The following is a 27,862-nucleotide window of genomic DNA, read 5'->3' as shown; positions in this document are numbered from 1 at the left end:
TGATGGAACCCTGGCAGGGAATCGTCTTCTGCCATGCAAAGACAGAAGCATGAACTATTACACCACTAGGGGGACACTACAACAATTATTCATTCATTCATTTTCTACCGCTTTTCTTGTCTCGGGGGTGCTGGAGCCTATCCCAGCTGTCTTCGGGCAAGAGGCGGGGGTACACCCTGGACTGGTGGCCAGCCAATCACAGGGCACAAACAACCATTCACACTCACGTTACCAATTAACCTAGCATGTTTTTGGAATGTGAGAAAACCCACGCATGCCATGTAGGCAGTAGTACCCAATTGTATTTAAATCAATATTACCTTTTTTAGTTTGTTTACATATATGACTCAAATTTAGGTTTTCTCCTTTTTCCCCTTCCCTTTTCTTGAAAAGAAAATCTATTATTCAAATGGATCAGCTCAAAGTTCTGTAACAGACAAGGACAATTCAAATATTTCCTCCTCTTTCATAAATGCTGGGTTTCCATTACTTTTGGAGGACTGCACTGGGGCCTGCACCACACACACACACACACACACACACACACACACACACAGTCTGGTGGACTACGTGGCACTCTTTGCAAACCATACAGAGGGGAGGAGGAGTGGTGGCGGCTTAACACAGCACACTTTACATATACTTGGGCTTCACAGTCATATATCGTCCAAAAAAAACCAACTTGTACTATCTCCTGTCATCCCACAAGTGCAGGAATGTAGTGAGAGAACCCAACTGTCCCTGTTTTGTGCAGTGATAAAGTCACGTGAGCTGTTATTTATTTGTACTGACAATTCCGAGTTGGAGAATGTTCATGAATGCATCACATACTCTCCTTTAGGTCCTAGTGGAGGGCAGGTCTACTCTGGTTTGGGATTTGGATCCTACATGACAAAATCATTTAGCTTTCCATCCCAACAATAATATCTTATCTAAATTTGTAATGATATCTAATGTACATGAAGAATGTGTATGAATTTGTGTGTGCGATATTTGAAATGAAATAAAGCCAAAAGGTTTATGGTATAGGAAAAAAGATCACCAAGAGCACCATCTTCAGGACGTTCTACATTATTGCAAGGATAAAAATCTTACCTTTTATCTTCATTTGCACACCCTCTTTCAGAATGTCTGAAACAACACAAAAACAGACATATTACAAAATTGTTCTCTGTCATACATATTTCAAATGTCCTCATCAACAACACTTCATCAAATCACTGTCTCCAAATGAGTAAGACAAGGAGAAAACATTTACGGTAGCCACAGTGCTGTTCTTTCAGTTTTATTGAGCGCATATGAAAAGGATGCAATAAAACAAGCCGACAATAACAACAACAACACACATCATCACTACATAAATAATCAGCATAATACTGGTAAAGTACAAATAGACAGGCAGCTGTAACAAAAAAGAGGACATGGTTTACAAATGTTGCTGCGTGTCTGCCGCTGGCGTGCACATTTGATGGACACGGTGTCAGTTGGCGAAGATAACGCGGAAGCTACAAATTTAGCGCAGAAAAAGAAGGAAGGATGGAAGGAAGGACTATTGGAAGGACAATGGCAGATTGTTGATGTCGGAGTGAGGTCTCTCAGGCCAAGTGGCTGTCTGGGATCTGCAGGGAAACAAGCAGAGAAATTATACTCGAACTTTAGAGAGACTCTGGGGCCAGTGGCACACCAGAGCCGACAGGTGGTGCTGTTTTTCCTTCTTCTCAATTGCTGTTTTATATTGACAGGTCTTCTTTAATATGCAGAAAGACTGGTTAGAACAGCAATATGTGTCCCTAGGGACTATTCATAAGCACCAAATGTGAGAAAAATACTCTCATAAGTTTGATCATTTCTTCATTCAAAAAGATCAGCCAACCTAGCAAGATGTTGTTTTTAAAATGTGATGAATGTTAGCATCCCAGCTCGAATATGTTGGTGTGTATAACCTTGAAGAAACTTCCTGGGGGCGTGGCTGGAAAATACTCTTAATTTACTGGTCATATGAACTCTGCCTGGCAATAAGTGGCTAGATAAACAAGTGACATAACCATTTGTTTTGAACAACCAGTATTTCAGATCCATCCATTTAATCCTCACTAGGGTTGCGGGTATGCTGGAGCCTATCCCAGCTGTCTTTGGGCGAGAGGCGGGGTACACACTGGACTGGTCGAGTGGGAGCGATCACAGCGGAGTGGGTGCACTCGGAGGCAGGACGCAAGTGGAAAAATTAAAACTGACCATTTTGGAAATCCAAGGAAATACAGATGGAATAGGTTCAGATTCTGGAAGGTCTAGAAAGCTCTTTGTGCGTGTTATTGTATGTAGCTGCTCTCGAGGAGTCAGCAACTCAATACATAGAGTCAAAAATAAGCATAATAGGTCCGCTTTGCGTATATTCATTCGGAAAAATGCTTGGAATTCACACAGTCTTGACATTGTGGATTATTTTGAGTTGCTGTGTTTATCACCGGAATTATCTTACTGATATTACATTCATTCATTCATTTTTACTGCTTATCCTCACAAGGGTTGCAGGGGTGCTGGAGCCTATCCCAGCTGTCGTCGGGTGAGAGGCGGGGTACACCCTGGACTGGTCGCCAGCCAATCACAGGGCACATATAGACAAACAACCATTCACACTCACACTCAAACCTATGGACAATTTTGAGTCGCCAATTAACCTAGCATGTTTTTGGAATCTGGGAGGAAACCGGAATACCCGGAGAAAACCCATATACTCCACATGCAAACTTCACAGAAAGATGCCCAAGCGGCGAATCGAAGCAAGGTCTTCCCAATCTCCTCACTGTGTGGACAACATGCTCACGACTCGGCAACCGTGCTGCTTTTCATTCTTCCGAATCACAGTTTTATATTGATATTTACATTTTATATCTGCTTTTATGTGCTAAATGGATATTTGGAGGTATAGACAGTTTATGGGCACCAAATGTGAGATAAATTGGTTTGGGTTGTGCATTTAAAACCATCACTGTCAAACATACATAAAATGTGATAAATACCTCATTATCCAATTCATCATTGAGCAAATCCTGCTCCTGAAATGTGGGCAACAAGAAAGATGTAATAACAAACTTGTACAGACATAACTTCTATTATTACTTGAATGTGCAGTTTAATAAGAGGAACACTGACCTCTTCAACTTTGTCTTCAGGACAGCTACCAGTTTCTGCAAAACAAAGGATAACACCATACACGGTAAGTTTCGGTGAGAGAAACACACAACAAACTACATCTGTCGATCACCACATTGTGGGTGGGCTTGTAGTTTTTGTGTAATGGTAACAAAATAGTCTCACCTAAGAAGTCTGTGCAGCTCCGTTCTCTCCATGCTCCTAGATTGAAACGCCGCAGGTTGGTGCAGCGGACCAGGAGGTTCTGCCTGGATAGAACACTGAAGGCGTCTCTGGGGATGGATGAGATTCCCGTGTTGTCACAGATGATCCTGGACAGCGTGGCGGTGGAGAGGGCGGCTCGCTGCCTCGCGGTGAAGACGCCCGGGTTCTCGTACCACAATCTTTAAAAAGGAACGTTAGATAGATATATAGCTAGATAGACAGACAGATAGATAGATATCGAGGAGACCGACCTATCACCCTGGCGAATCCTCTGGAACTGGGTTGCAATGAGGCAGGCAAACAGAGGACCCACGCGGCCACCGCGGACGAAAGGCTCGGCTACGCCACCTAACCAGACGTCAATGTTGTCAGGTGTCCCGTAGAGTTCCAGCAGCCTACGAGCCAGATTACTGTTGTTCAGGACCTGGGCCAGCTGGGCTTGATTCCTAGGCTGGGACAAGCCACAGAACCTGCGCCATGCGTTGTATCCTTGGCAGGAAAACCACAAAAAAATCTCTGTGATTGACAGGTGATGAGGATCTCAATGTCAGTGGGTGGAATGTACCGTACCGGGTAAGCCGTGGTCCCGCCCCCTCTGCATGTTGAGGGAACCCAGGTCTAACGCCAGATGCTGCACAAACTGGAAGAGCCTCTCCCTCAAAGCATCCACCATCATGTGGTCCTGAGTGTTCAGTTTCGCAGGGCGACCCACCAAACCACGCAGCAGTGAGTCAATGCCACCTGCAGGAAGAAAAACAAAAATGAAGGATTTTGTATTCAGGGAAAGTAGCACAGCAGCCAACCACATCCAGCAGTTAGCGCTCTGGTAAAAGAAGCTACTTTTGTAATACTGTATATTCGATACAGAGTCATGCTTCAACTGCACAGTTAATGTGTAAAACTACATTTTATACTGCGTTTGTATAGTTGTATAAAGAATGTGACCAATGTATGTTACTCTACATTGGTTATTTCACCAAATCCTGAGAACTACAGATTTCTGGAAGCTACTGGTTTGTGCCAGTAGCTTCTCACTTATAATGGTAATGAATATTACCGCCTGCTACTTCATGTACTGTTTTTATGAAGCCTACCCTCAAATATAATTCTCCAGGGGGTGAAGAAGGCCTTGAACAAGGGCACACTGGGGAACTGACGGTCCTCTCTGTAGTCTGGACCCAAGCGTGCTAAGACAGGCTGGATGGCCAAGTGAGCAAAGCGATAGGCGGCCGTGGCAAAGACGTTGGCGATTCTGGGGTCCACATTGGGGTTGTAACCGGGGTAAGGACCCAGCTGTCTGCGCATGGCATCATCGCCCACAATGTGCGGCAGGTAGTCACGGAACACAAATACCTGTGAGACAAGTTAAGGATTCACGACTTTGGAGATAAAAGCATGAAGGTAGGAATGGTTTGCGTGTTTGGGCATCCAACCTGTGTGTAAGCACCCATGATCTTGCGGGCCTCCTGGTAGAGAGTTTCGCTGTCCCACTGGGGGTTCAGTCGCTTCAGCTGACGGGCCAGACGGTTGTGTTCACGCATGAACAAAGTGTGAATTGAAGTTAGAGCGACGTTCTCATCCACGCGGACGTCACCTTCAGCACGTGAAAGTTGGACATTGTTACAAATTCTATGCTACAGTCCATGATTGTAATTTGCAATTATAAGTGATGCTAAGGTGTCATGTGTTATACACCATGCTATTTTGAGATGCTAAGCTATGATGCCATGCTGCATCCTGTGTGTGAGAGGCGGGGTGTACCCTGGTCTGGTCGCTAGGGCACATAGAGAAATAACCATTCACTCACATTCACAACTACAGACAATTTAGTGTCTCCAATTAAATTAAACATGTATACTTTTGGAATGTGGAAGAAAGCCACAGTAGCTAGAGAAAACCCACATATAGAACTGTCAATCTCCTGATTGGGAAGCCAACATACAAACCACTAGGACACTGTGCAGCTGCCTTGCTGCAATGCTACCCTATTATACAGTATTTAACACAAGTCGATATTATGGAGGTGAAACTACTTTAGACAGCTTGTACAGCAAGTTTCCTTACTATATTATTGTCCTTATCCCATATAATTGTCCTATGCTGCATAGCTATGCTCACGTTCATACCAGGGGTCTCAAACACACGGCCCGCGGGCCAAATGTGGCCCGCAGGACACTAGTTTGAGGCCCCCGCCTTGATATGAAAGTTTAATGTTAGTGTGGCCCGCGCAAGTTTGATATGGATGCTGTATGGTATCATGTACCCAGAAAAAATTATTACGTTTGATTAATGTTCATGTTAAAGGTTAAATAACTGTTAATAGTTATCCTCCCTATCCGTGTGGAAGTGGTAAGTTTTGGCTATTTAAGTTTAAAATAAATAACCTAAAGGCTACCGTTTAGGTCGCTAGCTCTCTAGTTTGCGAGTTAGCATGTGTCTCAAGACCCTGCAGTTGCGCAATATGTTGTAAATAAAAAAGTATAAATGTGACTATAATATCATGTCTACAGGGCTCTAATAATGCTTTGTTAATTTTAATCTGAAAAAAATAATTTGTCTACCCACCAACTATATGTGGTTTCTTAAGTTTTTATTATTTGCTGTTTTATTATTATTATTATTATATTTATTTATTACTGATTGATTGATTTTCTTTATTCTTCATTTGTTTATTTATTTTCATCTTATTTTGTGCAGAAAAATAAAAATTAAGATATTTGAGAACAGTGGAATGTTTTATCAGAGCTTTTATTGTAGAAAATCGGAACCAAAGCACTGAAAAAGTTTGTATATTTTTCTGTTTTTAATAAATGCGTTTTTTGTTTTTTTTTGGAAAACCTGATGCGGCCCAGCCTTGCCCAGACCCTAGCTCCAGTGGCCCCCAGGTAAATTGAGTTTGAGACCCCTGGTTTACACCTATAGGATGACTGACCTGCAATGAAACAAGGAACTTCTCGGGCGTTGGTGTCATTGGTGACCCGCCTGCGGGTAGCGCACATCTTGACCTGCAGAGGGTGAAAGGGCAGGAGCTCCCGGCCGTTGTCTCGGAACTCGGAATTGACTCGCAGAAGACCTTCGCTGTTGAGGTCGCGGAGGCTGAGGGCGAGCTTCTCCTCTGAGCCGTACACTTGGCCCAGATCCAGAAAGGCAGTCAGAGCATTGATCTGCTCACGCTTATTGGGCTCCCCTCCGAAATTGTAGGCTGAGAACCCTGTCCCACAAGCAGGGGCGGATCTAAACGAGGGTATACAGCTGTCTGGCCCTGTGGGCAAGCGTGGGTCACCTGGAGGAATCTGTTTATAAAAAAACTCCACAGTTAAGAACAGAAATGTCATTTCTGTTGGCTGATTCAAGTCCTGGGAACTGACCGCGATGGGGATACATGGCTCAGTGCGTTCACAGCTCTCATCGCAGTTGACCCCATTACTGAAAGAGCGGATGCTGGGCGAGAAGGGCGTGAAGGTGAGGTCGTGGTCGTTCCACTGACCGAACAACGTCACCATGTGAGAAAACTCCCTGTCGCTAACCACGCCCGCATCCGTGGTGCTGAGGATGTTATTGGACACCTGTCGAACCTGCAGGTGAAGGCCAGGTTCAGAATGGTGTTCATTGATCTCAATGTAAACTGAATATTTACACTCTGAGTGATAAGTACCAGTGGAAGCATGAAGTTGTTGAAGGTCCGGTTGGGTTGTCCCCCTTTTTGGAGCGAGATCCCGTCGTCATATTCCGCAGGCAGCCAGCGGGCAAAGGGGGTGTTAGAAGCTCCCAGTCGGGGTTTATTTCTTTAAAAAAAAAGTGAACATTTGTGTGTAGAAACGCCGCTTGAGAAACTCCAAAGGAAATGTATACATTCTCTGCGGTGTATGGCCCAAGCTGTATTACACAAACAGGTTTCCGTTGTGTTTGTGTGGTATTGAACTTGACAGTCCCTTCTTTAGGAGTTTAAAATAAATGTTAATTAAATAAAAGGAAATTAACATACCGACAGTCAAATATGTTCACCTTTCTCACTCCTTTCAATTTTAAGGACAGCATAAATATTTATTGTAATGGAGGACAAAGTGAAGAGAGAAAAATAGAGCTCACCGGTTGTTGCAGACGCTTGTGGCTGTGCGATAGGTGTTAAGGTTTTGCGTACTACTACACGGCGGAGGCCTGACTTGAGCTGCACATCCTGTTATCATGCTTAATCTCTCCAGATCCTCCGCAGACAGCAAATCTAAAAAAAAAAAAAAACACCCAAAAGCATTTATTAGTTATTAAACCTCCCAAAACCACAAGGAGTATTCTGCATGTGTGTGGTTGTGTTACCAGTTGCATTGAGGGAGCGCTTGTGGACGCGGTGCATCCTCTCCTGCACGAGGCGCAGAGTCTGCTGCATGTAGTCGGCGGCCCTCACAAAGGAGCGCGTTTCTCCTCGAGGCTGCTTCAGCAGGCGCAGAGCATCGTGAGGACTCACCACGTCCTTCCGCACCCTCCTCAGACTCCTGGAGGACGATACAAAAATGTACGTTCTGGTTAAGCTGTTAACCTCCACAAAGGAGGTCATGGTTTGAATGCTGTTTGTTAACTTGATGACTTAAAATAATGCTTAAGCAAGTTATTGTGATCACATGAAAAAGTGTAACTGTTTACAAGGTTTACAATTTGATGCTAATCCAACTTTTTGATCCTGGTGTGACAAAGCAAGAAAAACTCACTCTGCTCTGGAGTATGTGTAGGCATCATCAACAATCTGTCTGGCTTCCTCAAAGCACCATTGAAGGAAAGAGCTATCGAGATGTTCTACAAAAAAGAAAAAAATGAAACTTTCTGCAACAACAACAAATAAATCCTACAAAAAAATCAGATATGCAGATATTACCTGCTGGTTTCAAGTGTGCAGGAACCAGGCAGATGCCCAGCATGAGCAGAACAGAAAGATGCATCTCTGAAAGCAATTAGAAGTGTGAGTAACATCAATTTGTCAACCAGCAATAAAAAATACCAGAAAGTCAAGTCAAACAGAAATAGTAGGAAGACACTACCTGTCAGAAATCTCAAAATGGTGACAATGCTGCCTCGTGGTGCGCCTGTTTTTATTTGGCGCCCTGTGAAGGCCTCGCCCTCGGACTGCCCCGCTAGGTGAATCTCTTGTCCGTAAACAGCCAACTTCCTTGTTCCTTGTTGTTTCCATGATGAAATAAAACGTCTATTCTTATCACCACCAGGTCATCATAACAATCCACAGTGGGGGCGTCGTGTGATGTTGCTGCAAGCAAATTATGGCACACATACTGATGCTGTCCAATGAAAAGAGTGCACAGGTGTATCTCAATAAATTAGATGTTAAATCATTTCAGTAGTTCAATTCCTTATTAAACTTCGATAGGTTCACGACACATAATGTGAAACTCTAGAATGCATGTCTTAATTTCTTAAAGGGGACCTATTATGCTCATTCTTCTGCCCTTTGTATTGAGTTATGGACTCAATGGTATGGATAGAGCAGCCACACACTATAACCAGCACACAAAGCTTTCTAGTTCTTCCAGAATCTGCACCTATTCAGCTGTATTTCTTTGGATTTCATGCTTCCCGCAAAAACAGTCTGTTTTAATATATTCCACCCACAGCCCGCCTCCAGGCACGCCCACGGCGCTGTGGTTGATCACACTCACGAGTGCTTAAAAGGACAGTACAGGAATTGATAATAAATCTATCATTTTAAAATGTCACTCATGTGTTGGATCCCTAATCCGATCCGGAAGTCGAGACTGTACAGTCCAAAGTTTCTCAAGAAAAGAGGTTACTTGAAGAGGTCTCTCAATGGTAAGTAGCTTTAGCATTTTAGCATCGCTACCATCTAATCTGGCCACTAATTGCGGTGGCTCCCTGTATGCACACTCTATAATGCTACACAGAGAAGCGTTTTTGCTCCATGACAGTTAGGACACTGATAAATTGTTACTTACTGCTTTCTCTTCTGACTTTGCCACACGACCAAGTAACGTCCGAAAGGCGTCAGGGAAGCAGAGCTCGGGGGAGGACAGGGAGCTTTTTCTGGCTTACAGCCACACCCATATAAGGAAGTCCACTATATATGTAAAGTACATTTATGGGTCAGAAAAGTGGACAAAGCATAACAATCTGGATGATCATAGCTTGGATGTAATAAAAACCCAAAATTCAATTAAAAAATGGTAAAGTTCTTGTCAACTACAGGTTTGAACTGCAAAAACTTCCTTAGCCTTTAAGTGGATTCTTCGCCTGAACTGAACTCCTGAAATAGCTTATCTATCTTGATGAGATTGCACCTGGGTGTCAAAATGTTCTAGAAAACAGAAATGCATTAATTGAAAAATGCCATGCTTGTAGTACATTATCAGAAATATTATTATAGAATTCACAGGATTCTATACTGAGAGGCGTTTATGGTTTTATCTAGGAGGTTTTGTATGAAACTCTGTTTTGGCTCCAGATATGGATCATTTTCTTGCAGTCAATTTTTTTTGTTTTCCCAGAGCGTTGGTGGTGTTGACCAATTTAACAATATTTACCAGTGCCGCTTTAACTGAGATGTTCTGCAATTGGGAAAAAGTTTCTACTGAAACTGGGTAAACATCATTTAACATCAACACAGAGGTGTGTGACTAGTAAGCAAATGCAGACAAAAGCAACTAGCACCAAAATGCTTGAAAATTGACTCCACGTTTAAGATGTATGACATAATTGTGCCAAAAACAGCATCTGAATCTTAGACAAAACCTTTCCTCCTTCTCCCTTTTTGTGTGACAGTACATTTATAAGTCTTTAACATCTTAAGTCGTTAATGCAGTCTTGTATCATTTCATGCACTATATATATTTATTTATACTATATTTACAGTTGAAAATAAGTTAGTTGTAGAATTGCGTCCATAACTGTGTTGCAACAAAACATGAGGCGACTTCAGTTCCTTTTTAAGAGCTAACGGAAAGCAGAAACATGCAGCCTTGGATGTGATGTTGTTGGTCAACCATTTAAGGATGTAGCAAGAATTCCCATTTCACCATTTCACCTTGTTAGTTAGCCAGACGCTAGTTTGGCTCTGTTGGGAAACAGCAGCTTTTTACAGTCACACAGAAAACTGAATAATCAGTGAAGTGACCCAGTGAGCTTCAACTGCGTATCAAAGTTCACATCTTACTGTTTCAGGAAAACAACAGCATTGGACATTGTTCCGCATTCACGACAAAAATGGGTTATTATGCCTCTTCCTGTACATAATAAGGAAGCACTACAATAAGTTAGCTTAGTCTCAATATCTCATCGCAGATAGTGCTGTTAAATCATTTGAGGGCCTCAAAAGGAAATCATGATGGCAATACTGCTGTCATCCACATGGGGCAGCGTAGCAGAAAGTTAACCATAATAATAATAATAATAAATCAAAATAGTGATATATACAACAATAAATAGACACAACATGACTCATTCAAGACTCTTCATCCTTGTATCCTTGTTACATCACAATGGGATAGTTTTGCCACACCTTTTGAAGCCGAGTGTTTTGAGTCATCCCAAACTTCCAAACTCACTTCCAAATGCGCAAACCTCGTTATCTGAAACTTTGGCATCGTATAACTTGTGTAAACTTTGGGGTCTCAAACACGCGGCCCGCGGGCCAAATGTGGCCTGCAGGACACTATTTTGAGGCCCCCGCCTTGATATGAAAGTTTAATGTTAGTGCGGCCCGCGCAAGTTTGATATGGATGCTGTATAGTATCATGTACCCAGAAAAAAAATATTATGTTTGATTAATGTTCATGTTAAAGGTTAAATAACTGTTAATAGTTATCCTCCCTATCCGTGTGGAAGTGGTAAGTTTTTGGCTTTTTAAGTTTAAAGGAAATAACTTGGAGGCTACCGTTTAGGTCGCTAGCTCTCTAGTTTGCGAGTTAGCATGTGTCTCAAGACCCTGCAGTTGCGCAAAATGTTGTAAATAAAAAGAGTATAAATGTGACTATAGTCGTGTTTTGTCATGTCTACAGGGCTCTAATAATGCCTTGTTAATTTTAATCTGAAAAAAATAATTTGTCTACCCACCAACTATATGTGGTTTCTTAATTTTTAATTATTTGCAGTTTTATTATTACAGTAAAGTCTCGTTATATCGATATCGGTTAAAACTAATTACTACTTATTACGATACTATTTTCATTTCCCGGCAAATTTCTAGTCTTTTATGATATAATTAGCTCCGTTAGTACGATACACGGTTATTATGATAATCCGGTTACTAGGATGCCCTTTTCATCTCCCGCCAGCCAATTTGGTCTGCTTATATCGATACAAAAGCAGCTTAAATCAATCTTTGCTTAAGGATTTCAATACCAAAAAAGAACACGGCGAGCGGCTGCTTCCAGTCAACTTTATTTTTTCAAACTTCCACCACCAGAGTGCAGCACACACAGCGGAAAACACCCGTCCCTCGCGCCTACCCCTCCGGGTGGCAACACCTTCCCTATCCATAGTTCCGGGGTGAATTATGTCCCGGTAACCGGTAATCACTACAGCGTAAGTTTATTTTTATTTACTGTAGTACAAAATTTATTGTAGTACAAAAGCATGCTAGATACGCAATCCATGAACTCAAGGAGAAAATTACATGCCATATCAAAGATCCGCCCACTTTTAATGCAGTTCGGCGCAGGATCGGATATATGGATAGTCCGGTTATATCGGTATTTTTTCCGACTCCCGAGAATATCGATATAACGAGACTTTACTGTATTATATTTATTTATTACTGATTGATTGATTTTCTTTATTCTTGATCTTATTTTGTGTAGAAAAATAAAAATTAAGATATTTGAGAACAGTGGAATGTTTTATCAGAGCTTTTCTTGAAGAAAATCTGAACCAAAGCAAAGTTTATTCATTTTTCTGTTTTTAATAAATGCGTTTTTTTTTTTTTTTTTAAATCTGATGCAGCCCAGCCTCGCCCAGACCCTAGCTCCAGTGGCCCCCAGGTAAATTGAGTTTGAGACCCCTGCTTTAAGGTTTTAATCACTGCTCCGGTAGAGCCATTTCTGCCCTTTGCTGGTCAGAGGATGAATTGCACCACCCTAGTCATAATTTCACTTGCAAAACACTACATGAAAACATAGTAAAAGCGACATATAGTGGTAAATACAGTGGCCCATACTATACATAATGTGAAAATATGACATTGCGGGTCTGCTTTGGCAGCCAGCATGTGCATTTATGCACAAATAAACATCATGGAAAATAGAATCTTATGCAAGCCCTATGGATGACCTTGGTATTTCAACCTCCGAATGCAAATATCGTCTGAACATGTTGGACAAACACTCTGTTCTGCCTTGTAATTCCTACTCAAATTTACAGACGTGACATGTGAAAGTGTAGTGCATATCAGGCTGATGTTGACTTGAAAGCAATGATCTCACCTTAATGCAATGTGGAAAAGTGATTTTAAAAAATAGATGTCTACAATACTGAGCAAAATTCTTAGGCAGCCTTTATAACAGGGGCCAAACATGCGGCCCGCGGGCCAAATGTGGCCCGCAGGACACGAGTTTGAGGCCCCTGCCTTGATATGAAAGTTTAATGTTAGTGCGGCCCGCGCAAGTTTGATATGGGTTTTGTATGGTATCATGAACCCAGAAAAAATTATTACGTTTGATTAATGTTCATGTTAAAGGTTAAATAACTGTTAATAGTTATCCTCCCTATCCGTGTGGAAGTGGTAAGTTTTTGGCTATTTAAGTTTAAAGGAAATAACTTGAAGGCTACAGTTTAGGTCGCTAGCTCTCTAGTTTGCAAGTTAGCATGTGTCTCAAGACCCTGCAGTTGTGCAATATGTTGTAAATAAAAAGAGTATAAATGTGACTATAGTCGTGTTTTGTCATGTCTACAGGGCTCTAATAATGCTTTGTTAATTTTAGTCTGAAAAAAAATTTTGTCCACCCACCAACTATATGTGGTTTCTTAAGTTTTTATTATTTGCCGTTTTATTATTATTATTATTATATTTATTACTGATTGATTGATTTTCTTTATTCTTGATTTGTTTGTTTATTTTTCATATTATTTTGTGAAGAAAAATAAAAAGTATAATATTTGAGAACAGTAGAATGTTTTATCAGAGCTTTTCTTGTAGAAAATTGGAACCAAAGCGAAATTTTCTAAAAATTTATGTTTTTAATAAATGCGTTTTTGTTTTTTTTTTGGAAAACCTGATGCCCAGTCTCTCCCACACCCGAGCTCCAGTGGCCCCCAAGTAAATTGAGTTTGAGACCCCTGCTTTATAACAATGATGACACAAAGTGAATGTTGCAGACCTCCACCATGGCCAAAATGTCAACAGGTTAGTTATATGGCAGGCTGTCTCCTGATTCATGCAAACTGCCAAACAGGCATCAGTATAAAGCTCTTTTAAATGCAGAACCATAACTACTGTGAAGTACATCTGTTGACCTATTCACACCTGTGAGGAAATGAAAGGGGACTGTTCCACTACACTGCAAATAGCATTTTATCATACACACCTTCACATTTTTTTTCTTCACCTCAAAACCTGGTGGGGTCGGGACTCTAGGCGTCAAATAAAAGCTGCGTACTGTGGCTCCTTGCACAGATGTGATCAAGGAAGATATTGAATCAAGACAAGACGATGATTTCCATCACTTTTGCATTGTTTCTTTTCACTGGTCTGCAAAACGTTGGTGAGACATTTAATATAATAGATAGATTCTGTATTAATAATATGAAAATGAAATTACACATTTAATACAAATGATTTCTTTGCAGCGCTGACCTTTAATAGTGATGGCTCGCTTGACACACCAGCCACGGTGATGGAAGTAAGTGATGTTTATATCATTTTACAAGAATTTCCTTAATTTTTTCAATTACATTGTTTAACATTATTGTGTGTAAAAGTTATACTAATACAATCTGCACTTAACAGTATTTGTATAATGGGGCATTATTATTTTTGCATTATTAAATATTTTCTGTATATAGTAGTTCATGTGCCCACTTGCTACGGTCACCCTTCTTGATGTGTGATATGACAAAATTATTGAAATATTATTTGGGCACGGCGAGCTAGTGGTTAGCGTGCAGACCTCACAGCTAGGACACCAGGGTTCAATTCCCACCCTTGGCCATCTCTGTGTGGAGTTTGCATGTTCTCCCCGTGCATGCGTGGGTTTTCTCCGGGTACTCCGGTTTCCTCCCACATTCCAAAAACATGCTAGGTTAATTGGCAACTCCAAATTGTCCATAGGTATGAATGTGAGTGTGAATGGTTGTTTGTCTATATGTGCCCTGTGATTGGCTGGCGACCAGTCCAGGGTGTACCCCGCCTCTCGCCTGAAGACAGCTGGGATAGGCTCCAGCACCCCCGCGACCCTCGTGAGGAAAAAGCGGTAGAAAATGAATGAATGAATGAACTATATACAGAAAATATTTTGTCATATCACACATCAAGAAGGGTGTGTTCCAACTATGGGGGGCTCACACTCCTCAGCCTCCCTTGGAAAGTCGATTCCAGGGTGCTGGAGAGAACGGTACGACCGTCAGTCGAACCTTTGTTACAAGAAGTCCAATGCGGTTTTCGTCCTGGTCGTGGAACACTGGACCGGCTCTACAGCTTCACGAGGGTGCTTGAGAGTGCATGGGAGTTTCCCCAACCAGTCTACATGTGCTTTGTGGACCTGGAAAAGGCATTCGACTGTGTCCCTTGTGGCGTCCTTTGGGGGGTGCTCCGGGAGTACGAGATTGATGGCGTGCTACTAGGTGCTATCGGGTCCTTGTACAAAAGGGGCAGGAGTCTAGTCCATCCCCCTTTCAGTGTCGCGGGGGTGTTCTTGAGTGTGCCAATTGGAATTTTTGTTTTGCTTTGAATTTGAGGTCAGACATATTGGACTTGATGTGTTTATGGATCATGGAAAAGAAAAAAAGTCTTGGAAGCTTCCAAATATCCAAAAGGCTAACATCTCCTCATTAATTGATTAAATAATTGATTATGTTTAATAATTGCTTACATCCCTGGTTTTATGTTCTTCCTGACGCCACCCTGGTTGGGAATGTAACCCATGCACTCTGCCATAAAAGACGGAAGTGTGTACCAATTACATTGAATCAATCGCTATTGGACTGCTCAGGTTGTATTAGGTAGCGGAATGCCCAGAAACGGTTTCACTCTTTGGTGATGCAAAACAAGAGTTAAGATACAACGAGTGTGACCTCTACTACCCAATGGCAGTGAGGGAGTGGAATCACCTCAAAGATGGCTGTGTCATGTTTAGCCACCTTGGCCTTGCTTTGGATCCTGCGCCAACCCTTGAGTGTCTGATGAGAGGGGAAAAGTCTTCTAAGACAACCTGAACAGTCCAGTACTAATCGATCAATGCCATCGTCCAGAGAATACAATGACCTGGATGAAAGAGAATATGTACTTGTGTCTGGATACTCCAGATTTCACATTCATACTCATTCACATTCATTTCATACTATTTCACATGTTTAAGCCATTAGTGGGGCTCATTAAAATACTAATTGATCTCCGTTTTTTGATTTTGTGCCCAGGCTGGGAGCCCCTGTGAGGACTGCACCAAAATATTGAACCTCCTTGTTGACCTGCTTTCCAACGCTGACCTCCAGGTGCGTCAGCTGCAAACACATTCCTTCCTGGCTGTTATCGGCACCGCTGATATGTTACACATACACAGCTATCTACTGCTGGATTTGGTTTCGATACAAAAGAAAATGATAATTCCACAGCAAATTCCTGAAATGGTATTCCACATTTTATCAGCAGGATATAAATAGTAAACTTCTCCAGAGTACAACCAAGTGTGTTCTTATATGACTAACAACAACAGTCTGCATACCAGGAAAACATACTCTCACGTACTGTCTTGACTGAGGGTTGGTGTTGCTCGGACTGAAAACTCTTTCTTGTTTGGTCAACAAGATAATTACTTTGCAGGATTATGCAAAAAAAATGTATAGAGGGAAGGAAGAACCCATTCAATGTTGGTCCTGATTAGGATAATTTTCCACTTTGTAACATGCATGGCCGCTACCTACAGGACTGGAACAACATGCCAGGAAAATTCTTCTTTTTTTCTCAGAAAAAGATCACAGAGAGCCTTGGCAACCTGTGTGACCACCTGCCCGGGAAAGCTAGCATGATTGAACTCTGCAAGGAGGAAGTGGACAAAATCCTCCCGGTGGCTATCAGCTTCTTGACCGTTGTAGCAGTAAGTAGTAGCATTTCAGAATACTGTCTTTTATATGCAATTACCTTATTAGTGACGCATCTATCTATGTGTATGCAGAAGCCGCAGGACATTTGCAGAATCATTGGGCTCTGCAGCTCCAACAACAAGCAGGAGATGCTAAGCTATTCGGTCACAGAGGCCTTCCAGGCTGCCATGACGGGTGACAATGTGAGTAGTATAAAACATATGTTAAAAATCATCGATCACAAGAATTTTCCAGACAGTTTTCAAATAAATTCTGATGGTTTTGTTAGGAGAAGCCCACATCACCGTGTGCCTTTTGCATTTTCTTTATCAAGACATTGGATGACCTGTTGCCCAAAGAGAGGACTGAGGTAATAACGTCATCATTATCATTCATTAGCGGAGAGTACCTGTACATTTTGAAGTTGTAAATGCATTTAATAAGTGTTAAACCTGTCTATATGTGCCCTGTGATTGGCTGACGACCAGTCCAGGGTGTACCCCGCCTCTCGCCCAAAGACAGCTGGGATAGGCTCCAGCAAACACCCCCCACCCCCGCGACCCTCGTGAGGATGGAAGGGTTTGGAGTCTCAGAGACTTTTTTTTTAATGGACGTATCAATTACTTCCAGTTTTCACATTTCCAAAAGCAGGCATCAACTGTACCTAATAAAGCAGGGGTCTCAAACTCAATTTACTTTACTGGAGCTCGGGTCTGGGTGAGACTGGGCCGCATCAGGTCCCCCCCCCCCCAAAAAAAAACGCATTTTTTTAAAAACAGAAAAATGAATAAACTTTGAAAAAAATTAAAAAACTTCGCTTTGGTTCCAATTTTCTAAAATAAAAGCTCTGATAAAACATTCCATTCCATTCTCAAATATCTTACTTTTTATTTTTCTACACAAAATAAGATGAAAAATAAATAAACAAATCAAGAATAAAGAAAATCAATCAATTAGTAATAAATAAATAAATATAATAATAATAATAATAAAACGGCAAATAATAAAAACTTAAGAAACCCCATACAGTTGGTGGGTAGACAAATTATTTTTTTCTGATTAAAATTAACAAAGCATTATTAGAGCCCTGTAGACATGACAAAACAGAACTATAGTCACATTTATACTCTTTTTATTTACAACATATTGCGCAACTGCAGGGTCTTGAGACACATGCTAACTCGCAAACTAGAGAGCTAGCGACCTAAACGGTAGCCTTCAAGTTATTTCCTTTAAACTTAAATAGCCAAAAACTTACCACTTCCACACGGATAGGGAGGATAACTATTAACAGTTATTTAACCTTTAACATGAACATTAATTAAACGTAATAATTTTTTCTGGGTACATGATACCATACAGCATCCATATCAAACTTGCGCAGGCCGCACTAACATTAAACTTTCATATCAAGGCGGGGGCCTCAAACTAGTGTCCTGCGGGCCACATTTGGCCCACAGGCCACGTGTTTGAGACCCCTGTAATAAAGTGTCCAGATAGGAACTCCCTCACCTTGTTTACTGTTGTTGCAGGAGGCTGTGGTGGAGCTGATGGAGGACATTTGTCACATTGTCCCCACCTCCTACCGCAGTCAGTGTGAGGTGTTGATCGGCAGGTTCAGCAAGACGGTGATGGACGCCATCCTGAGCTACGCGACCCCTCAGGCCATCTGCTCCCTCATCCGCCTGTGCAAGATTCAGGAGGGTCCTCTGATTGGTCAGTCATGCTTACAACACTTTGCATACTCATAACACTTTAGTTATTCTTATTTTTGTACAATCAGGAAAAGAAAACTCATGGGATAATTTTTGTGGGTCGACTGTGAGTACATTTAAGGAACATGGGATGCTCTATTCCCAACCGGAAGCACATTACCTCTTTCATAACTGCTTACAGTAAATGTCAGTTATTCCCATTGTTACAAGGGCAACTAAACTACAAATTGTGTGTGAATGCTGACAAGCGATAAAAAAAAGACACAAAAACTACATTTCAAACATTTTAAATAGGCCTCAGAAGTACCACGATAGTGTATTGCAGATGTATTGTCCAAAATTGAACCTTGATGCTGCAATTTAGGCAGTTTAAATGTGCTTTTTCGCTTTAACGTTAATGAGCCGAGGTTGTCCACATTTGTCTCAGACAGTGTGTGTCTCCACTTTATCCACTTTTTAACATATCCTCAGGGTTGGTTCACCTACCCAGGGACACATATTACTGTTATAACATCAATTTTGCATAATAGATGCCCATGAAATAGAAACCCATCATCTATATCATCGTAGCCATCATAATTGCGTTCCTGTCCGCCATCTTGAACATGAGTCCAACTTATTGAATTCACCTGGATTTCCCAAAAATGCTAAGAACGTAATTGAATGTTTTAAATTAATATGTCCCATATATCAACAGTATTTACCTAATTGACCAAGTGATAAAATTTGTAGTAAAAAAAGTGATAAAAGATTAAAAAAAAGTGGTAAAATTTGCATGTTATATACGCAAGGTGTTTATGCCGTGTCAAACGTCCTAAATAGCCTGCCGTCATAGCCCTGAAAGTCTGGCTAATATTAGCCTAGCAGGCGAAGGTGGTCTACGATGTGAAATTCAGACTTTTAATGTTTTGCCTTTGATATAAACGATAAATTAATAGTAGGGCAGCCAAACAAATTTATATTGGTGTGTTATCTTCAATATTGGTGTGCTATCTTTATTGTTTAGCTGTATGCTAAACAATGCTAGCTATAGACACCAACTTGTTAGCATTCACTCGACAGTGCTTAGCCAAATGTTGTTTGCCACAATGTGCTAATATAATAAAACAACTGAGCCTTACCTTATTAAAAAGCAGGACAGTCCAACGTTTTTGTTACAAAACAAATAACCACGTGACTGACATGTTTTGAATCAAATGCTATGCTAACAATTACGAATGTGCCCCCGCCCCTCCCCCACTTCAAGACCCCTGCACCCTGACAACATACAGGTGCAGAGACCTGCAAACCTCTCTCAAATGCGGAGTGAGTTAACTTTTTTAGATTTTATTTTCAAATATAAATAAATCCTGATCTTTTATTTCTCCTCCATGCAGACTCTGTTCTACTGTCAAAAATTTGCCTGGAAACCCCTCAGCTACAACACACAGTAAACATCAGGTAGATGTGACGGATTTGCAATACAAATAACATGAATAACATAACATTATTATTGTAAATGTTTTTTTCTCCCACCCTAGAGTGGAGTGTGCACTCATGCAGCTGAGCCAGGTGTTGCAACAAATTCTCTCGTGATATTATTCCTGATATCTTTATCTAAATATATACTGTGATGTATGATTGTGCTAATGTGCATTTCATAACAATATACTGGACCAGCTTCAATGTTGTATTTTTTGGCAACATAGTAAATTCATCTGATATATCTGCATGAATGTTTAATAATTTGAAAAATGAGACAAATTGTCAATGACCTATGGACGATTAGTTGCTCAGTTGCCAAGATGTTCTGCTTGTTTTCCAACTAATCATAGTTTTTGTGGTAATTTTATGGTACTTGGGCCCAATACCCTGAAATTACAGTGGGTGTTTTTGTGTAACCATTGAAAAAGATACGATGCATAATGCATGAGCAAAGCATGTCACTTTATTTGGAGGATTTTGACAGAGAATCTCAACAGCAGATCAGACTTCAGAGTATGAAAAGAGCGAACGGGGTTGGCGGGGGTACAAATTGGAGTGGAAGGGAGGAAATGCAGGGAACGACGAGGAGGGAAAGGCACTTTTAACAGAATCAGCAACCTCACTGACAAGACTAATTATTTACCAAATAATTAAACAAGAGCGACCTTGTAAACAGGCTGGTTTCTCTGTACAACACCAGCCAATTAGGGTCTTTCCTTCTCTAATGGATGTAAACATGTCGTCAACAAACAATCTTTGGAAAAGTCATTTTTAACCTGATCTTGAAATCAAGCGCACACCCGTATGTGGCTCCCGTAGAGTTTCTCTGTAGTACACTCAGGGAACCACAGGGTGGCGTCAGAGACAACATTGTTAAGCCTACTCAAGGCGGGAACCTGTACGTGTCTCCTGGCTACAACATCGCAAACTTCGGCGATGGGGAGGGTGCATGATCCTTGGTTTAGTGAAATAAATAAGGAGTAAATAATGGAAAATGCTTCAACTGCAGCATGGTCTGAGTCGCAGTGCATGTCACATTTAAATCAGGAGTAAAGTGAGCGCAGCGTGCAGCAAATTCCGCAATTTGAGTGCAAAATGAACTATTCAAAGAAAAAACAGGATTACGATGTTTTAAAGTATTTAGGTCCCACAAGGTATTATCAAGTATGAGGAGGCTGGGCTACTCTGTAATGACACCCAGGATCAAGAACATTAAAATCACCTCGCTTGGAACATTACATGTGACGATTAAAGTGACAAAATTTGGTTTTTATGTTTTGTTTTGTTAAACATGCAGCCCGACAAAGCCAATAAGGTCATTAGCAGCTTCTGACTTCTCTGTAAAACATCAGAAAACGGCATTGAAGGGACAGCACGGAAAGGAAGGAAAGTGGCCGCCAGTACGAATGTCGATGCGCGAGTGCTTATCTTTCGAGGGAGGACTGCTTTACATTCAGTAGAGGTGGCAGTGATGTGGCTGTTTGTGCAGAGGAAGAGAAAGGAGTGATGAACACACGGGACTCTTTTGGAAGGGAGTGAGGATGGTAGCTCAGTATTTGAGTATTTTGGGAACTTCCCATGTGAAGACATCACGGCCGAAGTGCCCGTAGGCTGCAGTGCGTTGGTAGATGGGCTTCTTTAGGTCCAGTTCCCTGACACAGGAAAGAAAGGTGAATCTTTTGTGAGGAAAAAAAAAGGCCAGAAAAATACATACAATTCCTCACCACTCACACATCGGGAAGCATTTTTATGAGTGTATGTGTGCTATATGGAAAGATGGGCAATATATTTTCAATATATTTCATATTCATTTCCTGGCTGGTGAGGCTTTGAAGTTTATTGCCTCTGACTAGTTCCTGTGTGACTTAATCTCGCCTCCATAGCGACAAAATATCAATGTTGGCAACATCAAACCCTCTTGCTAGGTCTTCTGATCCTCCAACAGACCAGGTACCTATGAGGTGTGTTAAGAAGTGGAGCTACGATCCATGCCGGCACCTAATGTACAAAAAGTAATAAATAGCTACATGTGTTTATGAACCGCTAAATCCATTTCCAAAGGAGCAGGGGGTCACCACAAATAAATGACTGTATGAGGAAGGCTGCTTTATAGTCGTATTCTGGCTGAAATGTACTGTAATACCATGTAGGGAAAAAGTGCTACCTCACGATGACTCCTGGACGTAGGTCAAAATTCTTCCTCACAATGTCCAGCAGCTCGCTCTCATTTTTCTGGGATGTCCCGTAGTGGAAAATGGAGACAGACAACGGATGGGCCACACCGATGGCGTAGGAAACCTAAACCCGTTTATGTTAGTCACAAGACTGAGAATAAACGTGGCTCTCCATGGTGGGACTCATTCTCACCTGGACCAGAACGCGCCTGCAGAGTCCCGCTTTCACAAGAGACTTGGCCACCCAGCGCGCGGCGTAGGCGGCCGAGCGGTCCACTTTGGTGTAGTCCTTGCCGGAGAACGCGCCACCTCCGTGGGCCCCCCAGCCGCCGTAGGTGTCCACGATGATCTTGCGGCCGGTCAGACCGGCGTCACCCTGCAGGAAGGCAGACACCACATCAGCCAGGAAACGGTTAAGACTTAATTCATTCACTCAGTTGGAGAGTCTTTATTAGTTTAATAGTTAAACTGGGTAAACAATAAAACAGCCAATGAAACACTTACCTGCGGCCCGCCGATGACAAAACGTCCACTGGGTTGGAGGTGATAGATTGTGTCATCATCCAGGTACCCGGCGGGCACCACAGCCTTCACCACGTGCTCCTTCAGGCGGTGACGCATCTCCTCCAGGCTCACGTGTTCATCATGCTGCACTGAGATCACGATGGTGTGGACGCGCAGCGGCACCACGGCACCTCGGTCCTGTTTATACTGGACAGTCACCTGGAAGAGAAAAAACGATAATCACAGTCATTTCATGTCTTTATTATAATACACAGTACCTCTGAAGTGAGATTTCAGCAACCATTTTTGATACAGTGTCAACATTAACTAGACACAGTGTTTGCATTTGTACCTGAGTTTTGGAGTCGGGACGGAGCCAAGGCAGCATTCCATTGCGGCGTAATTCAGCCATCTTGGCGTTGAGCTTGTGGGCCAGCACAATTGTGAGAGGCATACATTCCTCCGTTTCGTCCGTGGCGTATCCAAACATCAAACCCTACAGGAGGTCGAGTTACACAGTTTAGCATGAACTGAGTTCCCCCCCCCCCTTTAGTCATGTCCCCTGTATTGTGGTGAATATACTGTGGATTTTTTGTGAATTTTAGGGCCCAAACACCAAGCAACAGCAGTGCAAAGGCCCCATTGCAAATGCAATGTGTATTCATTCATTCATTCACTTCCGCTTTTCCTCACGAGGGTCACGGGGCTGCTGGAGCCTATCCCAGCTGTCTTCGGGCGAGAGGCGGGGTACACCCTGGACTGGTGGCCAGCCAATCACAGGGCACATATAGACAAACAACCATTCACACTCACATTCATACCTATGGACAATTTGGAGTCGCCAATTAACCTAGCATGTTTTTGGAATGTGGGAGGAAACCAGAGTACCCGGAGAAAACCCACGCATGCACGGGGAGAACATGCAAACTCCACACAGAGATGGCCAAGGGTGGAATTGAACCCTGGTCTCCTAGCTGTGAGGTCGGCGCGCTAACCACTCGACCGCCGATATTTCAGTGGTCCTAAAAAACTACTTCTCACACCAATTTAACAAATCATCACAAAATTTGAGACGTCTATCGTGACGGGATGTGCAAAAAAACCTCAAGAATCCATGTCTGAAAACAAACTGTTTGGTTTGGACCAGATATTTTGGACAAAAACCAGGAGTTGTTCAGACAAACTCCTCCTGAGGACTAAATGAGCTCGAATCAAAATCACGGCTACAATAAGACAGATGGACAACAAAAAAATGACCAAGGATTTTAGGCTATCCCATAAGATGCGGGAGGAGCCAATGATGACTCACTATCACTAAGCAACACAAAGCTCCACAAAGTCAGGCCTCTATCTCTATCTCTATCATTGGTGTGTGTGTGTGTGCGTGCGCCCTACGGCCATCGGCTTTTGTGGGGAATTGAGGGCCTGTTCAACACTTCTTGCAGCTTTCCTGTTTATGTCTACCAACCACAACTCTTCTAGCTTTCATATGCACACCTGGTCACCGGCTCCCACGTCCTCCTCCTTGCGATCGAGGTGAACGCCTTGAGCAATGTCAGAAGACTGCTGCTCTAAAGCCACCAGAACATTGCAGGTCTTGTGGTCAAAGCCTACGGAGGACCAGCAAATAAGCTATTAAACATTGGATGAATTATATTGTTTTCAGTATAATGCTTTAATGCAATGCCTGTGTCCTCGGCCTACCTTTGGAGGAGTCGTCATAGCCGATGTGCTTGATTGTCTCTCGCACAACCTTCTGGTAGTCCACCACAGCCCTGGAGGTGATCTCCCCCGCCAGCAGGATCATCCCCGTCTTAGCCACAGTCTCTGCAGAGAGAGATGAGAGTAAATCTTAAGTGTGACAGATCTTGTCATAGCCGTTGTGGACTGAGTGCATTAGCTAAAAAAAGGATGAACGTTAAACCTGGGAAGGGCGTTGGAGAGACTAAACGTTTGCTCCCACCATAATGAAAGCATGTGTTTTCAGTGAAAGGTAGAACTACTTCCATGTTCTTCTGTGGAAACATGCTTCATAAATCAATGCATGCAAAATAATTTTAGCCCCTTTGGTTAATTCCGAGAGCTTCACAGTAAAGGCAAAAAAAAAAAAGAGTTGTTTTTCTAAATGTATAAAGACATCAAATAACCACATATAAAACAAGTGTAGCATGCATACAATCACCATTATATTTGTGGATCAATTAAACCTATGGAAAAGGCTACCATAAAAACAAGTCACAATAATTCATGAGAATAAGTATTACAAAATAGACATTTTTTTAATAAGAATGACTATATGCATTCAGATCAAAGTCACAATTTTGCAATAATACTTATGTAACATTACGACAATTTTATTCTTAATGCTGCACTTTTTTTTAACCAGCTGTGACTCTCGTCAAACAAACAGGAGTAGTACCTTACCACATGCAACTTTGGCATCTGGGTCTTGTGTGAGGTGCGCATCCAAGACAGCATCGCTTATTTGGTCACAGATTTTATCTGTAGAATAATAAATGTCACATATGAGTAAATAATATCACATAAGCCCACACAATATGTATTAAAATGAAATGTTTAATACTTTGGTCACAGTTTGCAGTTTGGCCACTGTAGTGTCACCAAGCAACATACGTATTAGAAATACCTCTAAGCATGACGCAACACTTCAAACCATAACATAAGATGACTATTATAGTGGAAACCACTTGGAACTTGACAGTAGATACACTGTGGTTGTCGTTTCACGCTGCTTAGCGATAACAAGGAATCTGACAATATTACAACATGTTGACATAAACCAGTGGCTCTCAAATAGTGGGGTGGGTGCCCCTGGCGGGACCAGTGAACAGCAATAAGGTCTTTCAGTATTAGTGCAGACCTTCCAACTCTTAAACGTGCTTGTATTTTTCACTGATCTCCATTTTGCTGGTTTCAGTTTTGAGTTCAGTCTATACAGTACAGATAAATAAATAAATATCAGTTTCATGACAGTATTTCAAAGTGGGGGTGCGCATAAAAAAGTTCTATCCCCCAGTGGGGGCATGACAGAAGATAATTGAGAACCTCTGACATAAACAAAACAATTTTCCATTAGAACTGACCCCTTTTGGTCTCAGAAATTTATGTTGGAATAAGCATTTATGTCAAAGCCGACTTAAATGGGCGTTTTTTTAGTAATAACAACATGTTGGACTAGGACTTCATGAGTTGTTTGCGTTACAATACAGTTTCCTCTGTAATATATTATTATTAATCATATTTATGTCCAATTAATTATGCAGGTGTGGTCTTGTGGGTGTCTTCTGCAATAGCTTAGTACTCATCAGGATGTTCTGGGACAGGTTAAACAACTTTCCAAGCAAGTGGCTGGATGTACGGCAGTGTTTCAAAGCGAGGGTACAGGCTGCAGCCATGACACCTGTTTCACACAGTCATTTGTTGGAACAGCTGGCACTAAATGACACAGCAATGCCATAAATCTATATTTGGCTTTAATATTATTAGCATCAATCAATTCAGCATTGATTTCTCTCACATACTCTTTCCTTATGTATTTTTTCCTCCTACGGTTGAGCAGCAGTAACTCAATTTAGGAAACACTAGTAATCCTATTATGTGTTGCACTGTTTGCAGGACCGGTGTACTTGAGCTACAAGCTGATGACAAAAGGTTCCTAGCTCAATTTGGCTTGTTGCATCAGTCAAACGTTTACCTCATCAAGTAACACTCCAGGGGCATACAGTTGAATAATAATTAAAAACAAAAATAGAATGATAAAACGCCCAGGTTATTTAATTATCAAATAGGATGAAAAAACATGAAAGAGACATGATGTCGGAACTATTTTGATGTTGCAACGGTGACGCCTCAAAAAATAAATAAATGAGAAAATAACGACTCCTCCAAAGGTACGCTGGTTCTTTTAACGTGTACATGCAAATAAAGTAATAATTTTATACCAGACTCAAGGTGAAAATATACACATTACACATTATATACATTACACGACGTGTTTGTGATTGACAGCCAAACTAGCTAGCTTAGAGACACTTTTGACAGCTAAACGTGACGACAAACACTCAATAAAAATAGAAATAATACAGTCTGTTATAAAGATATTTATTTTGTGCAAATATCCTATCTTGGTTTATTTAAAACAAAATGCGCGTTATCTGTGACATGAAAGTGCGGCTAGCAAACACGTTAACAGCAAGACCACATGACCTTGTTTCATATACTAATGCGGTGCTGTCAAGCTAACATATTCATTTCACATAGTTTGTTTGTTTTTAAATCAAACTTACCAGGATGTCCTTCACCAACGGATTCGGACGTGAAGAGGAAACTGTCGACGAGCGAGTTGTTATGGAAACCGTTCAGGTCGCCGTTCATCTTGACCACTATTGAGCGTGTTAGCAATGGCTTTTAGCAAACAAGCTAGTTGTTCGGATAGATATAGTCTGTCTTGGCTGCAAACAAACACAACACTTTATCCACCGTTACGTGTTCTCACTATAAAAAAAAAACTAACCGACCACCCTGCGGCTCTACCGGTGAGAATAGCAAACTGGTTGGACTTCTCTTCCTATTAAATAGGACGGGATACAGGAATTGCCTGTGGGGGAGTGTAGCCTACGTTGCTGCAGCACGCACACCACGTGGGCGCAGATGGGCGTACACTTGTAAACAGTGAAAATGAAATATGATGAAATATGTCTTTAAACGTCTTATCTTGTAGATTAGAGTCCCCAGATGTATAAGTTAATCATTTTATGGTGTGCTTTTTCATATCGACAGCCCCCGAGCATCATGTGAATTACGGACTTGAGTTCAAATGTACACAAAATGGCCGCAGCCGGAAGATCATAGTACTTACTAGAGTGAGGCAATTTACCCAAATGTCGATATCATCTGGGTATTTTTTTGTAGGGTCGGTATTTTTCAGGTCTGGTGTATGTTAATTTTCACATCAGTCTGTGTGCTTTTTGTTGTGATGTTCAAATATATTGTAAATATTTGTATACTGTTATGTTATTTACAAACTCAGGAAATAAATATTTGGACACAGGTAGGCTTTGGGGGCAAAAACGATTTGAATGAGAGTCAATATTAGTTTTTGTTTAGTCATCTTACACTATATCGATTTTATTTTGCTCAATTTTATGTAACAAAAAGGGATTGTTTATTTAGTAATTGCTGATTGATTGATGCTGGGGCCTATCCAGCATATTATGGACAATTTGGAGTCACCAATTAACCTAACATGCATGTTTTTGGAATGTGGGAGGAAACCGGAGTACCCGGAGAAAACCCACGCATGCACGGGGAGAACATGCAAACTCCACAAAGAGATGCCCAAGTGGAGAATCGAACCCAGGTCATCCTTTGGTTTTGTAT

The 27,862-nt window shown here is 41.6% G+C and overlaps 3 protein-coding genes across 5 annotated transcripts; 1 reads left to right on the top strand and 2 right to left on the bottom strand.

Annotated features, from left to right (window-relative positions):
• Positions 1–1,265: 1,265 nt before the first annotated feature.
• Positions 1,266–19,520, bottom strand: mpx (myeloid-specific peroxidase). Of its 3 annotated transcripts, XM_078794157.1 has the most exons (19): positions 19,442–19,520; positions 18,118–18,290; positions 15,637–15,705; positions 8,388–8,611; positions 8,225–8,290; positions 8,061–8,145; positions 7,672–7,847; positions 7,447–7,579; positions 7,013–7,142; positions 6,726–6,932; positions 6,290–6,650; positions 4,791–4,951; positions 4,452–4,710; positions 3,928–4,098; positions 3,609–3,846; positions 3,319–3,536; positions 3,154–3,188; positions 3,021–3,056; positions 1,266–1,619 (listed from the first exon to the last, which is right to left on the bottom strand). In XM_078794157.1, the coding sequence occupies exons 5-19, from the start codon at positions 8,286–8,288 to the stop codon at positions 1,596–1,598; spliced, it is 2,298 nt and encodes a 765-aa protein (XP_078650283.1). In that variant the 5' UTR covers positions 8,289–8,290; positions 8,388–8,611; positions 15,637–15,705; positions 18,118–18,290; positions 19,442–19,520; the 3' UTR covers positions 1,266–1,595. The 3 variants fall into 3 exon arrangements, with proteins under 3 accessions (XP_078650283.1, XP_078650282.1, XP_057912936.2); XM_078794156.1 differs by lacking the exon at positions 15,637–15,705; XM_058056953.2 differs by lacking the exons at positions 15,637–15,705; positions 19,442–19,520 and having other exon boundaries at positions 18,118–18,595.
• Positions 13,935–20,914, top strand: sftpba (surfactant protein Ba). Its single transcript, XM_058057051.2, has 10 exons — positions 13,935–14,072; positions 14,158–14,210; positions 15,943–16,017; positions 16,491–16,619; positions 16,698–16,808; positions 16,895–16,975; positions 18,138–18,321; positions 19,567–19,625; positions 19,697–19,760; positions 19,841–20,914. The coding sequence occupies exons 1-9, from the start codon at positions 14,021–14,023 to the stop codon at positions 19,751–19,753; spliced, it is 801 nt and encodes a 266-aa protein (XP_057913034.2). The 5' UTR covers positions 13,935–14,020; the 3' UTR covers positions 19,754–19,760; positions 19,841–20,914.
• On the bottom strand, positions 20,223–27,102 carry mat2aa (methionine adenosyltransferase 2Aa). Its single transcript, XM_058057038.2, has 9 exons — positions 26,770–27,102; positions 24,887–24,964; positions 24,167–24,289; positions 23,960–24,072; positions 22,815–22,958; positions 22,463–22,681; positions 22,152–22,334; positions 21,949–22,082; positions 20,223–21,436 (listed from the first exon to the last, which is right to left on the bottom strand). Exons 1-9 carry the CDS (start codon positions 26,855–26,857, stop codon positions 21,334–21,336), a joined length of 1,185 nt encoding a protein of 394 aa, XP_057913021.2. The 5' UTR covers positions 26,858–27,102; the 3' UTR covers positions 20,223–21,333.
• Between the last annotated feature and the right edge of the window lie 760 nt (positions 27,103–27,862).

The sequence above is a fragment of the Doryrhamphus excisus genome, linkage group LG10, assembly GCF_037039965.1.
Source record: "Doryrhamphus excisus strain RoL-2023G ecotype Guam linkage group LG10, RoL_Dexc_Guam_v1.1, whole genome shotgun sequence".
NCBI lineage: Eukaryota > Metazoa > Chordata > Actinopteri > Syngnathiformes > Syngnathidae > Doryrhamphus > Doryrhamphus excisus.
The sequence above is the reverse complement of the archived record's forward strand: the minus strand, read 5'-3'. Positions and strand labels throughout refer to the sequence as shown.